This window comes from Eutrigla gurnardus (genome assembly GCF_963514095.1).
Source record: "Eutrigla gurnardus genome assembly, chromosome: 16".
NCBI lineage: Eukaryota > Metazoa > Chordata > Actinopteri > Perciformes > Triglidae > Eutrigla > Eutrigla gurnardus.
The window spans coordinates 5,125,134-5,139,647 of NC_139927.1; the positions used below are offsets into that span (position 1 = coordinate 5,125,134).

The 14,514-nt window shown below is 42.1% G+C and overlaps 3 protein-coding genes across 6 annotated transcripts in view; 1 reads left to right on the plus strand and 2 right to left on the minus strand.

Moving 5' to 3' along the window:
• Positions 1 to 14,514, minus strand: part of slc25a47a (solute carrier family 25 member 47a) — a 486,107-nt gene that overhangs the window by 231,752 nt on the left and 239,841 nt on the right. The window lies entirely within an intron of this gene.
• Positions 1 to 14,514, minus strand: part of LOC311026719 (MAM domain-containing glycosylphosphatidylinositol anchor protein 2) — a 145,691-nt gene that overhangs the window by 100,147 nt on the left and 31,030 nt on the right. The window lies entirely within an intron of this gene.
• LOC311026958 (low choriolytic enzyme-like) lies at positions 9,206 to 13,043 on the plus strand. Its single transcript, XM_084030687.1, has 8 exons — positions 9,206 to 9,407; positions 9,514 to 9,532; positions 9,621 to 9,659; positions 10,154 to 10,300; positions 10,407 to 10,524; positions 11,986 to 12,164; positions 12,251 to 12,332; positions 12,805 to 13,043. The coding sequence occupies exons 1-8, from the start codon at positions 9,336 to 9,338 to the stop codon at positions 12,944 to 12,946; spliced, it is 798 nt and encodes a 265-aa protein (XP_083886813.1). The 5' UTR covers positions 9,206 to 9,335; the 3' UTR covers positions 12,947 to 13,043.

Genomic DNA, 14,514 nt, shown 5'->3' on the forward strand with positions numbered 1-14,514 from the left:
TCCAAGATCTAGTCATGTCTGAAGCCTGAAGTTTGAAGTCTACATCATTCATCTCACTATGATTTATGTGCAGTCTTCATCAGATAATGTTTGCTGGCGTGCATATCTTTCAGCACTGAAAGATCCACCAGCACTGTGAGAGAAGGAGGATGAAGCACATATTAGCCTTAATCTTTATGTTTTTTCCACCATAATATAATGGAGTGATGAGAAGAGGGAATGTAAGGTCTGTTTAATTGGAAATTGCAGAGATTTTCGGTGCCGTTAGACTTTTTTGCGACTGTAAATGATGAGCGCTGCAACATATAAGCGCTGACTTCATTCTACATTGTAAACAAGCTTGAGAAATCCTAAAAACTGATCTAATGCCTGTATCAGTTTAGGGGCTCATGTGCTATACACCCATTAGAGTGACCATGACCAGAGATCATTGAACACGTCCTTGCCAGTAGAGGTTTATGAGGAGTAAACTTACAGGCTTTTAACGAGTACATGCTGGTAAATTTAAAACCTCGTTAAAAAAAAGGCCTCGGCAGTTAAACAGCGCCTGCTAGCTCAGGCTATTGTTAAGAAAGGTCATCAAACTACACTTTGCCTACCCAACAATGCGGCGGCATACAAACACCCCGCTGCTGGAGAATCACAGTGTTACAGTGAAGTAAGCCTTTGTGGGGGGTTTTTCCTATCCCATTCTACCAGTCCGCCAGTTCGTATTGCCACGTTGGCATCGCCGGCCTGTTGTGGCAGGTTGATTTCCCTAAACAACACTAATCGGACATCTGTAGGGAAGGATGGAGTCCAGATTGGCTGCGAACATGCGGCAGTTTTCTGTCGATAGGCCCGACTCTGGCCAACACTCACACGATTGGCTGATGCGAGGCACCGGCTTTCTTTATGGTTGGCCAGTGGCGAGCCAGCAAAAGCTCACTGAGGATTGAGTATCTGGCAACCCTCTGAAGATTGGGTGCTTCCCGCCAAGAAACTGTCTGCTGATTGGCTGTGGTGACTCCAGAGTGAACTGATTGTCCTATCGATGTCCACACTGCAGACTGGCTGACAGTGCTGCCTGCTGGCTGGCTTTGTAATATGCAGCTATCCATAGCACCTCCAGGGGGCATATGTCCATGTCTTTGAGTGTGTGTGTGTGTGTGTGTGTACCATCCATAACTTTTCCATTGGGGAGGTGTGCAGCTAAGCCCTGCCAGCAGGCTCTAACACCTCATTATTCTAAGCCGGGCAGGAAATGGGTTTTAGAGATCTCTCACTGAGCTTCGCTCTTGGAGACGAGGGCTACAGGTCTTCCTGTATCAGCAGCACAGACCTGGGAAATGCCTTTTTACTTCAAGTCAAGCTACACTGCAGCATTTTTTACCAAAAACATCCAAACAAACCGCCTCGGCACGTACCGTCATATCACAAAACACAAACTGACTGCCGTCTAATTTGGGTCTGAGGGTTTTTGAGATTTAATGAATTTGAATCTTTCCACCGAGTCTTGTTAACTGAAGAGTGTTTATTTACATGTGATTTTAAATACAGCTCAGTGAAACGATGAAGATGAAAAATAGCATCGCCTAAACCCTCATTAGAGGATTTTCTACATTTGGGTGAAACACATGAATATGTTATAGGCCTGCACGATATGAGGAAAATCTGCGATGTGCGATACCATTGTTCAATATTGCGATGAGATATGACTTGCGATAAATAAACAAATATTGAAGTGTGCATATTAGCTATACAGTTCCTGTCTTTCTGCTATAATAGGTACACTCAGTGTTTCCCCTAGAATTTTTTTCAGGCCCGGTGGTACCCGCCGAAAAAACCCTATACAGACGAGACGCGTGGGATGGTGTATTGGTGCAGTTGGATTAAGTCAGGTGGCACAGCAAGCAGTCTGCAATTTGCAATTATTATATTTGCATTCAACATTTTTGTTCAACCAGAGTGTATTCAAGGTTTTCAAGGATTCAAGGAGAGAGTGACTTATTAAGGTGCCAGTTGATGGAAATTATCCAAAATTAGGGGCTGGAATAATATGTCTGGAAAATGATGAGCATCACATTAATAGCTACAGATACTGTAAAACACTACAACGACATGAGTGCATATATTGTCTTATTTTATCAAGTAAAATATAAGTTATAGGTTTACTCAACAGCCTGGTAGTTCATAGAAATTCAGGTAGAAATAGGTTAACTCAGAGTTCCACAGCTTATCAAAAACAATCCTTATTTTATTAACATAGGCTGCCTAAGGGCGCGATCAGTAGCGTGCCTCGGCACGATTGCCCCAGGGGGGTCCCCCGCGGCTTGCATTCACACTGCTCCAGCCCAAACGGGCTTTGGCCCGTTAGCCGGTTGTACAAACGTCATCACGTCCTAATACTACACAGGCATGGCTTGATGTTGTTTTTAAGGAGCGCCGTCTCTGCATATATTTATATTAAACACTCGACCTGCATCAGCGAATGTGCGCACGAGCGGATCTGTGCGAGCAGGCAGCGCGAGGAAAGCGGATTTTGGACGGAGAAACACAGCGGCATTTTTCTTATAAATGCACCGGTCCGGTTCCGGTTCCGGTCCGGTTCCGCTCACACCACGAGTCTAAAGAGTGCAACAGCTTATCAAAATACAGTGTAAACTCCGTGTTTTCAAAGTAGAAAGCGACATCGTGGTGGTTTAACGAGGCGGAACGGCATCAGAACAACATCAAGCGTGTAAAGTACACGAAAAACGTAGCGGGAGCGCGCGGCGAGGATTGTTGCGGCCGCGCATCTTGCGGAGCAAGTCTACTGTGCTGCGCGGAGGCGCTCCTAATGTAAATGATTATTGATTTATGAATTAATTGATAGGTAGCTTATTTTTGGAGTATTGATTTTTTTTTTTGGCCTGGCGGCAGGCCTGTACAATGGTAGGGGAAACACTGGTTGTGTTGCAGGTGGTGATGGAGGTTTGTTGTGTTTCCTCTGGAAGTTGCCACAGCTGTTCGGCATGTTTTACACAGTACCTGTGTTTGTAACACGTCGTCGCTACGGAATCCAAAATAACTCCAAATTGCAGAAGTGCAGTTCTTTTTCACCACAAGGTCTTCGTCAACCACATTTTCCTCGCTATTCTCTCCTTTCTCCGCCATCGTGTTACATAGCCTCGCAGTCGCCACAAAATTAACACCAATTCATTTGAGGGTGGCTCCGGAACACATAGGACCCGGGGGAACATAGGACCCGGGGACGCTGCCGGCGCCGACGGCTAGCTGTTGCTTCATCTGATTGGCCAAATGGTGTGAATGCATGGCGCATGTAAATAAAATGATTATTATTCATCGCGTTTCAGGCATCTTTTGCGATGTGTTAACCGCGCATGTTCATATCGCGATGACGATGAAAATACGATTTATCGGTCAGCCCTAATATGTTAGCTCATATATAAGCAATATTTCACGTTCTAATTCTTGATAGATCAGCTAAACAAGAGAATAAGCAACACCTGAGGGTGGAGATAACTACAACCGGACACTGAAGACATTTATAGGTGACCAAAATGATACCTCAAAACAAGCAGCGACCTGTGAATCACAAGGCAGCCTTGATGCAGCCCCTGCTTTATGGTCTATGTGACTCTGAATGACACTATTATGAACTAAATGAACATCCTGCTGTATTGAAGAAGACTTGAAACTAGCGTTTGAGACCATAAACTCATTTTCAGGATGTTTACCAACATATTAAAGTGGACCTCTGCATTGGCTTCACTTTTCAGACCAGGATGCTTAATCTGATCCAATAAGCTGTGCACCACTAACAGTGCTCACCCATGAGCCTGGGTGTGACCACAGAAGCCATACAGATGACAAAACACGACATATAATTGCAGTAAATCCAGGGCAGGCCTCCAGTCGTTAATTACGTCACTGCTGTCGTGGCTGGTTGGACCACCCATAATACAAAAAAGCAATTGTTTTGCAATAAATATATATTGTGAGTTAATTTGTCGTAATTTAAGTTCCCCCTGTAAACAGTGATGCCACGTGTCTGGGGCTTTTATTGTGAAAGGTAAGGATTGGTATCTCCTGTTGTCAATGTGAGGTGATTCGTGTATTTCCCCCGAATGGATAAATACATTCAAAGTACTTTGTGAGTGTCAGTGTTACGATGCAGTGCTCTACTCACATTAAATATACTATGTAGCCAACCTCACTCAAACACTGCCTTTCAAGATGAATTATCACTAAAGACACTAAAAACATGGCGACCTTCCTATATAGTGAGTCTGAGAGTCTGCAGCCATGCTAACGGCTCCCTTAGGCTACGTGGTGCTTGAAGCTAAGCCTGCTAACATAGACGATGCTGATGATTAGCAGGTGTTTACCATGTTACTACTCTTAGTAAAGTGTTTAGCTGAGGCTGCTGGGAGTTTTAGTTTTATAAAACAATGATGTCACAAGCTAATCACCTGAGTTATCTCAGACCTACAAAGAGACCAAAAGGTATGACAAAGTGATCCTTCTAGCACTTTTCTAAAACTCATTTATTCTTCGTAGAGTCACACTTTTTTTTCTGCTTTACTTTATGTTCAACAACTTTAGGATATTTGGGCAAAAAGCAAACCTTTATGTATTCTATTATAAACTGAGCACAATAGATTGTTTATGCCGACGGCGCCAAGCGTTTCTGTCTGTGGATGTTGTGCTTCTTTAAACGATGGTTGAGAGGAACACAGCATTTGTTTTTTTCTTATTATTTTAGATTATGCTATAAGTGTTCCATATATAGAAATGAAAAACATATATAATTCATAGCTAAATGAGATGCTGTACCCTGGAGGCGGGGAAACCATTTTCTCTAACATCATTCATTCTAGAGGGGGATGGGGAAACGCGGGTGGACAGAGTGGATGAGTCACACTCTGCCCTCCCTCAGCAAACATTTCTGAGGAACCCTTGAGCCAAGTCATATATTGGCTTAGTGGCAACATATCAACATACTCTACTATTGGGTGGGAGGCTTAAGTGTGATGATGTGGAGTTTAAAGTGACTTTTTATCCCTGAAAATCAAAATTCTGGATTTATACAAATACTATTATTGACCAGCCCAACATGGTTTTTACCCTCACTGTTATTTCTTTCAGCACACAAAGACCTTTAATTGTATAATTACAAATCTGCCTCATAAAGCACACGACACCCCATCCATCAAACACATTTATTCCACCCGAATGGCCCCGTTCAACTGGATTGTGTCTTAATCAATTGCATTACTACAATAATACACCTGATTTAATTTACTATTCACACGGCTCTTACAAGTAGCTGGTAATTCACACCAATTAAGATGGCGCTCGTATTCAATATATTTGTCCCTGTTTGTCTGAATGTCAATTAGTGTGAACAAGATGTTTACCTTCACTGATTGACTCGAGAACAAAGAGAGAGACACAAAGAGACAAAGGGTCCTCAAAAGAGAGCGGTCGAGGAAAAAGAAAGAAATCAATTACTCTAAAATGACGAGTCAACTTGAGAGGAAATATCCGACTTGCTTTTAAAATACCGCGTTGTACGAAATGTTGTTTGACATGAAGTCACATTCAGAGTTGCAGTAAGAGAGTAAGTAGGGCAACTGTGTCGGGGCGAGAGAGCCGACCGTAGGAGGTGAAGGAGCTCGAGTGAGTAAAAGGCTGGTTGTCGTGGCAGCGGACATCCCCGCACACACAGACACACACACACACACACACACACACACACACACACACACACACACACACACTCCCACTGAACACCAGTGCAGCCGTTCTAAATGTTAAGCACATTGTTTAATAGTCCATTACGTAAATTGATATTGCTCATTGACTGTTGTCCTTGGCTGCCCACGCAGTGTCAGAGACGAAAAAAGACGGAGATGTACTCAGAGGGGGAGGGGCCACGCCATCGCTGCCGTTCGGTGTTCGGGGGTATAACGTGTCAAAACCTCCAAGCTGCTCCACTTCCTGCCACCACACAAATCTGCCTCCTGAGGCGTCCGAGTCACGAATGAGTCATACATCTCAAAGCTGGTGGAGGACAGCAACTATGTATTACTATCGACTGATTCTTTGGAATAAATGTCGATAGAATGATGAGAAATGCTGATTATAATCACTATGAAAGGTGGACGAATCACCTGTTTTGGAGAAAAAGTGAAAGTGAGAATAACAATTTTTTAAAGCAACAAAAAAATCTGCAATTAACTGCAGGAAGACAGATGTGGCAACGCTGTGATGCAGGGAATTGTTTGGCTCTTAAAGCCCCAGTCGGCAACATTTGTTTGATCATATTCACTGAAGCCGACACTACGCTCCGATAGAACAACATAAATCATCCAGTTTTAGAAAAAAAAACGTGCCTCTACGTGCACATAGAGCCTGTTGTTTGTTTTGCAAAAATCGACAGAGCCCGGATCATCCTGTCCAATCAGCACGCAGGGCTGTGTTCGTGTAGACAGAGCCCCTCCCCCCTCGGGTCGTTCCACTATCACAGGGGGGAGGTGGAGGGAAGTAGCAACAAGCTTCCAATTCCTCGTTAAAAACCCAAACGAGGAGGTCCAAAACAACCAAGGAGAAGAAAACACCGGTGGAAAAGAAGGAAGAAAAGAAAGATGGCGACGGAGCCCGTTGGCAAGACTTTTTTATTTATTTTTTAAATTGTAGAAAATCCAGACTTGAAGATGTGCCGTATATAGAACACACTCCCCTGTCTTTCTCCTGTAAAAGTTTGTTGTGGTTAGAAACACAGGTGGACAAATGATGCTCCCCGCTGACTTTGAAAAGTGCTGGAAACGAGATGATAGTTGACGTCCGAGTCCATTGAACCCGTCAAGGAGAAAAGTATCGAAAGGAAAAAGACTGAAAAATAAAGCTGGGAAAGTCTTACACTACACCTTCACTCTGACAACTGAGTTTCTTTTAAATGTATTTTTTTTTGTGTGTGTGAGGAGACTGACAGCCAGCTGAAGAGGATCTACTTCCCCACAGTTAGGGATAACGCTCCACCGAACGGAAGGGTCGTACATCATGGAGCCGCGCTGCGTCTCTAAAACACAAATTGGATTACCTGTGCACCCACGCGGATCACCCCAGTTGGACAAACAGATATACAGGATGGATACACACACACACACACACACACACACACGCATGTGCAAAACGCATGATGCAACCTGGTAAAAATGCACAAATTCATAGGACTGTATTTGCATGGCAGGAAAGGGAGTTCTGCACACACACACACATACACACACACACACACACACACACATACACACACACACACACACACACAATTTTTGTTCCCCCTGATAATAAATGCCACATTACTATGATGTAGAGCGGAGGGCCGCGTCATATAAAGGTTTGAAGCTGCCGGCCTTGACACGCGGAATCAGATCCTAAAACAGTTTACGGCGCTATGAAGCCAGACGGCGTCTCTCTTCTCCAGTAAACAATCCCATGGAAGATGGTGATTTATTAGCGAGGCGTTCGATAAATCTGAACGCTCATCCTTCTTAACGTTTTCTTTTTAGGGGGCGTTTGTTTTGTTTTGTTCATCACGGTCTGGTGTCAAAGTGGCGTGGCCTTCTGAGATCAGCTTTAATGATGAATCCAGGACTTTACAGCCGGTAACTTATTAAGCCTTTATTATTACTATTATTTGAAATAACATATTTAAAATGGAGCCTTGTAACAGTAGGTCACAACCGGTGTAAAGTAAAAAGCTGGATGTGGATTCTAAAGGACTGTGAAGGCAACAGTGGATGTTCAGTTTAATGGGAAATGATGCTTTTCGTTGAGATGAACCAGAGCTGCTCGTGATCAAACCCTTATGTTTGGTCTGATTTTATTAGAGGCGTGAATTGTTCTTTGGCGTAATAAAATAAAAATGCTCTGGCTTAAAGATACACAGCAGCAGCAGCTCCCTCAGCAAGGAGAAGTAGAATCTTGATTTGTACTTCAAATTAAAACGCGGTATGTACCAAGAATATGTTGGGGTGAAAATAAAACTTCTACTATAAAACTATTATGTAATCACAATATTAATTCAGTGTTGATTCATCCGAGTTCTCGTTCTCCCACAGCCTCTCACTATCACTGTAGCAATGATTACTTTACCTCCTGCATTCACAACCAAATGCATTATTTTTCTACTTATTGTATCTTCCGGGTCAGAAAGTTTGGCTCTTAACTCCTTCAACATTATTCAACAAATTCACTCCATTCAAACACAGAATGTTCATCTCAATTGGAAATGCATCTATTTTTCAAATTGATGTCGTTCATAATTTCAGAGATATTTGAATTTTTCCAACCATTTAAAGAAAATCCTCACTATTCAAACTTTTTCAAGCATTTTCAAAGCTCATCTCGTCATTCACACTTCCAGATAGAAACTCAAACATTCAAACTGTGAAACGTTCACAAAGATTAAGACTTTCTCACGTGAATTCAACTTTGTCACAGCCTAAAAATTATTCGCACAATCGCAGTTTAAATATTGGTCAGTTAGTTTTTCAACAAATCGGATTATTAGTTCGCAGTTTTTATATATTCTGGACATTATTCAAAGTTTTCATTACGTTTTCATTAAGAATTGTTCCACAATATAGGTATTGTTGTTGGTCAAATTAAGCATGTATGCGTTTATGTTCTTAAAAACTTTGGTGAAACCTCTACAGGTTTATTTTGAAAGGAGCAATTATTAGTTGTTTTCATACAAATTAATATGATGATTAATTTCCTTGATTAATCAAATAAATGATCTGTAAATAGTTACAAATTTTCCCTTAGAAGACAAAATCAAATAGCTTGTTTTGTTCGACACGCCCGTATTATATTTATATTTGCTACTAAAACCATCGTCACTCTGCTGTTTTGAGAGGAAAAGCCTTCAAACCTCTTCACCTCAGCAGCTGCACACATCTAACAGCAACATAGCATCGCTTGTGTTATTTTTAGAATAAAACTTTGGGATAGGTCCAGAGCTCAGATAAAAAAAAAAAAAAAAAGGCCATCTGAAATGTGATGCTAAGCGAGGCGACAGCAGCCCGTGGTCATTGTACTGTAATCCCTGCAGAATAAGATTATCCCTGTGTGGCAACAGTGGGCCGGGTGGTGCAGGGCGACTCCCATCAGCTGTGTGTTTAAGACGGAGCCCGTCCAACGCCAACCGCTAATCTGCGTACACAGACGCGAACTGACAGCCTGCATATAAAGTCGGCCCCGACCGGGACTTCAGCATCAGTCTCCGGTGAAGACGAGCTCCCGAAAGTGACATCTCAACCTTCACCAAAATAAATAAATAAAAAATGGATCTCGGAGCGCCGTTTTCTCTTCTCCTGCTGCTGCTCGTGGGCGCCTGTCACGCTCAGCAGGCCGACGTAAGAAAGAACTCACTGACTAGAACAGCTCACGCACTCTGTGTTTCCCACGCTATCTGTGTCCAGAATGAAGTAAACGCTCTATTTGTGCTCTTTATTTCCACAGGATCACGCTGCTGATAACGGTAAGTGACTAAACCACACCAGCACACCGGATCTGCCAGCTGTGTGTCGTTGTGATAACACAGCTTCTTCTTCTTTGCCTCCTTTTAGTGGAAGATTTCACCACGACGATTCTGAGGATGAACAACGGTGAGGATTTAATATCACAAGGACGCCTTTTGATGCCGGTGACCCACCTAAGGTGTGGAACTGGATATTACTACCACCTTAACCTTGAGTTCAAATAAGTTAAGAAAGCAGGGCTTATGGGAAATGTAGTCCTGATACCAGCAACCAATCTTTCCATTCAGTTTTGTTTTTCTGCAGTAACAATAACAACTTTTCAATTAATTTAGTGTTACAGATCACTGAAGTGCCACCTTAAATACATCGTACATCATTTTTTTTTCTTACATTGCCAAATAAGGACACAGTCATTCATTCATTATTTTCTTTTCCTTCTGCAAAAAAAAAAGAAAGAAAAATCTCATGTTATTGGCTATTATGTTATTCTCACAATATTAGTGCAGAATTTATATATTCTGCATACTGTAACATATTTTCCCAACAAAGCCGATCCGTTTTTTTTTTTACCGATGTTCTGCCAGCGAGACTAAAACGTACGTGTTATTTCCGTCTAACAGGATCTAGGGATTTTCTGCTGGAAGGAGACGTGATGATTCCAAGAACCAGGACTGCTATGAAGTGCTTAAATAAAAAGTACAGCTGTCTGTGGCCGAAGTCTGCGAACGGGAACGTGGAAATCCCTTTCCGTTTAAGCCAGAAATACGGTGAGGGTTTTTTTTACTCCTCCAGGATTTTTTGCACATCGATGTCTCGTCCCTAAACTGTGATGTTATTGATGACATGCTTCTTTTTTTTTATTCCCGATTGTAGACAACTCTGAGAAGAGAGAGATCGTAAATGCCATGAAGGACTTTGAATACAAAACATGCATCCGCTTCATTCCGCGGACAAATCAGAGGGCATACTTGAGCCTCGAGCCGAGATACGGGTGAGTTGATCACTAAAACACTGCATGTGAAGGGAAACATAAAAACATAAAAAGGTAGCTGGACAGCCGAGATAATTCATCCGTTTATTAATCCGGGAAGGGTGAACAGTAAAATAATACACACATGAGATTTTATCGACTAATCTCTCACTTTAAATCTTATAAATACATTTCTTGGAAATCATTCAAAGGGAATGAAAAAGCATTAAAATGACTAAAGATGAGGCAGCCCCAACACTTATCCAATGTACTGGCCATAATATGGTTAATAAAATAATTATAAGTTTGTAAGAACTTCCATATGCACTTTAAAGATTGGACTACTATTACAATATTTCAGTTTAAAACACCAATGTTTGTGCCAGGTGGGGTTTCTGCACAACGAGGTGCAACTGAGCAGTTTGGGGCAGCAACTTTCCCACCCCAGTGTTTGTGAACAGGCCTGCTGGGCTCGGGCAACATCAACATATTTAATAGAGGATCTGCAAACCAAATCCCATCCCATGTTTGTTTTTGTCGATTTTTGTTAACAGCATCTCAGGCGTTCTGTGGTGATTTTCCTAGAATATGTTGTGTAGTGTTGTATTTAATATATCTGTGCAGAGGAGCGTCAGTACAAAGAGATGCAAAACAACTACAAAGGGATGCAAAACAGCTACAAAAAAGACACAAAATGACCAAAAAGAGATGCAAAACGATATCAAAGAACGCACTTTAAAAAATGGACTTACACTTAAGACTGCAATCATTTTAATTCTGGGGGGTCGTGATCCTACGGAGGAAGGGGAATGCATCCACAACATGCGTCATGCAGCACCAACCCTCTTCCGTTTAGTTGGTCAACATGCATCCCAGACATTTGTCAGTTCAAACGCTATCAGCACACAACGAGAGCTTCAGAAGCAGCAAAACAAAAGGAATGTTTAGCTTCAAAACAGCTATTTTTGCCGAATGATGCATCTGTAGTTGACAGTAGAGTTGTTCCGATCCCGATACCAGTATCGGAAATGCCTCCGATACTGCGGAAAATGCTGGCATTTCAGGCACCGATCAGCTACCACGTAATTGATTAGAAATAGGAATTTATTTACTGGTTAGCTCCGTTAGCTTTGACACAGTTCTTCTTCGCCGCTCTTAAAACAGTTGTGCTGTGCTGCCATCGGCAGCTGCTGTTTTACAGTGGTGAAGAAAAATTTATCAATGCGCTAATGTTAGCGCATCATGTCGGCGGTTTCTGTATCGGTACTCGTTATCGACTAAAATACACACCACGAGTATCGGAATCCGTATCGGGAGGGAAAAATGGTATCGCAACATCTCTAGTTGACAGTGACAACGCAGCTCCCCCCGAAGCTAATTATTGAAGCAAGTGTGTATACACAGGGTGTAATGTGAATGACTTGCATTTATGAACCGAATGTCAAGCTGCATATTAATCATCCCCGTCATGTCGTTCCTCAGCTGCGCCTCTCTGCTGGGGCGGACCGGAGACAAGCAGGTGCTGTCTCTGCAGCGCTTCGGCTGCGTCCAGAAGGGCATCATCCAGCACGAGCTGCTGCACGCGCTCGGCTTCTACCACGAACACACTCGCAGCGACCGCGACCAGCACATCAGGATCAACTGGAACAACGTCAACCAGTGTAAGAATCCGGCAGCGCCGTTCGCAAACCGATGGATTTGTCTTTTTAAACCCCTATTTATAGATTCTTTTTTTGTTCTTCACCAGATTTTCGCCTCAACTTCAAAAAGAAGGACACGAACAATCTCAACACTCCGTACGACTACAGCTCTGTAATGCACTACGGAAGGTAAAGCACGTTAGCAAATAGAGCTACTCTACAAAACAAATCTAGGAGTGATTCAGAAATGGGGAAGAAAGCTTTGAGATTTTCTGCTCCGAGTAAATGGAACATTTTTTTAGTCAGAGCTCAAACTCCAAAGTCTGGTATCTCTGAATTCAAGTCCATGAAGGAGTGTAAATGTTTTTAGTTAAAATTCTTTTAACTAATATTGAAAATTCAATTATTTGTATTTGTATTTTGTACATTGTTTGTTATTTTTTGTCTACGATTAATGTGACGACGTGTTGAAACTTTACGTGCTGCCATTCTTGGCCAGGTCTCTCTTGCAAAAGAGATCTTGGATCTCAAAGGGACGAACCTGGTTAAATAAAGGTTATAATAATCCATCCATCCATCCATTTTCTACCGCTTATCCTGTATTTAGGGTGGTTATAATAATAATAATAATAATTTTCATTACTGCTGTCCAAATCTGCAGAACTGCCTTTGGAATGCTTCGATCGGAGACCATCGTTCCCATACCCGACTCGTCGATTCCCATCGGCCAGAGAGAGCAAATGTCCGACATCGACATTCTCAGGATCAACAAGCTCTACAAGTGCCAGCGTTACAGCGGATAGAAGCTGCTGCAGCGTCTTTTCAATAAATTGGTCAGATTGCATTCATCTTGTCTTTTGCTTTGAATTAAGTACAAAGTTATGAGCAGCGTTGCAAACTGGAGGCATGAAGTTTCAAGGCAAGACACTTTCAAGTTGCATTCTGGGAAATGTGGACCCATAATAGGGGCTTCAGGTTAAGATCTCTTTTAGGCTCTGCTGCTCCGATTTTGACCATTAATCTGCAAGCCTCCCCAACTTTTAAACCAACTCAGTATCCAAAACATGATCACTCTCAACTCCTCAAATACCGTACAAATATAGTGTCTTTTCAAAATAAACTTCATTCTTCACAGAAACTATCTATCTATAGAACATCAGTGCCAGTGGAAATCTAAATAAATAAAGTGCTCTGGACATGTTTGAACTTATTAGGTTAAATAATGTGATGCTTGTGATTCAGCAGATTTAGTACCCCAAAATACTATTGTTGATTCTACAGAAACAAGATGGATGTAATTTATGAAGATGCCATATTATTCTGACTGTTAAAACAATAATTTTCATTCATTAGTAACAACTTTGTATTCTGTAAAAATCCTGTTGCAAATCATCTTTAAAGTGTTTCACTTTAATTCCTACATTTTTTTTTTCATTTTGAAAGAAAAGTTGGGATAAGTTTAATTTAATTAGATACAAAAAAAAAAAAAGACTGGAGGGCAAATATTCGGCAATATCATCATTGTTCTATTCATTTCCATTTGGGCTCATTTTGGTCATGATTTGTACACAAGTGGAGAGTACGGTGTTTTATCAGCGTGAATCAGTGCTGCAGTACGTTCAACAAGCCGGTCTCGACACCAGATAAAACCCCTTTGAAATCCTACGCAATGTTATCCTTCTGTACCCCCCCCGCCCCCCCCCCCCAGTCAAAGAGAGAGCAGCATTTGGGTGAGAAAGGAGTGTCAGGGCGAGATAAGAGAGAGAGGGAGAACATAATCACCCCACGATATACAAACGTACCAACAATCACGACAGTGTGGCGTGTTTTTCTGCGGCGTCCGGGCTCGCAGTCGCTGGATGTTTATAGTTCTGATGTTTCATGTTTAATGTTTCATAAAGTAGTTTCAGTTCGTATCAATCGCATACACATGAAATATTTAAAATCTACTTGTTTATTGAAATATTTAACGCTCCGGCTCCGTTCACGCTCCACGGAAGCTCCGGGAGACTTTCGGGGCGCCCCGGCGATAACTTGAGAGCGTATCTGCAAATCCTGATGAAGATAAGATTGCCGACGAGCCCGAGATCTGAAGTACAACCAGAACCACACTGTGGCTGAAAAACCAATGAATGTTCAATGAAAGTGGAGTCTAATGAGCTTCTTCTCTCCGGACTGTGAGGCTGACGTAAACCGAAACACATCCAGTGGAATATTCTGCCTTTTGCTTTGACTGTTCACCCGTCTGCCTCCCGTGGTTTCGCTGTTACGGACGCCTTATGAAACATTCAAACATGAAACGGACGCTTTATCTTCAGTACATTACCCAACCTTACTGTTACTTGGTAATGGCTTTAAAGGCTCTGCAAGG

What these genes read in the sequence shown, in the direction of transcription:
- LOC311026958 (XM_084030687.1), top strand. Translation starts at nt 9,336, where the DNA reads ATGGATCTCGGAGCGCCGTTTTCTCTTCTCCTGCTGCTGCTCGTGGGC. An exon ending in AGCCTCGAGCCGAGATACGG is followed by an intron (nt 10,525 to 11,985) that starts GTGAGTTGATCA and finishes GTCGTTCCTCAG; the next exon opens with CTGCGCCTCTCTGCTGGGGC. An exon ending in CTGGAACAACGTCAACCAGT is followed by an intron (nt 12,165 to 12,250) that starts GTAAGAATCCGG and finishes GTTCTTCACCAG; the next exon opens with ATTTTCGCCTCAACTTCAAA.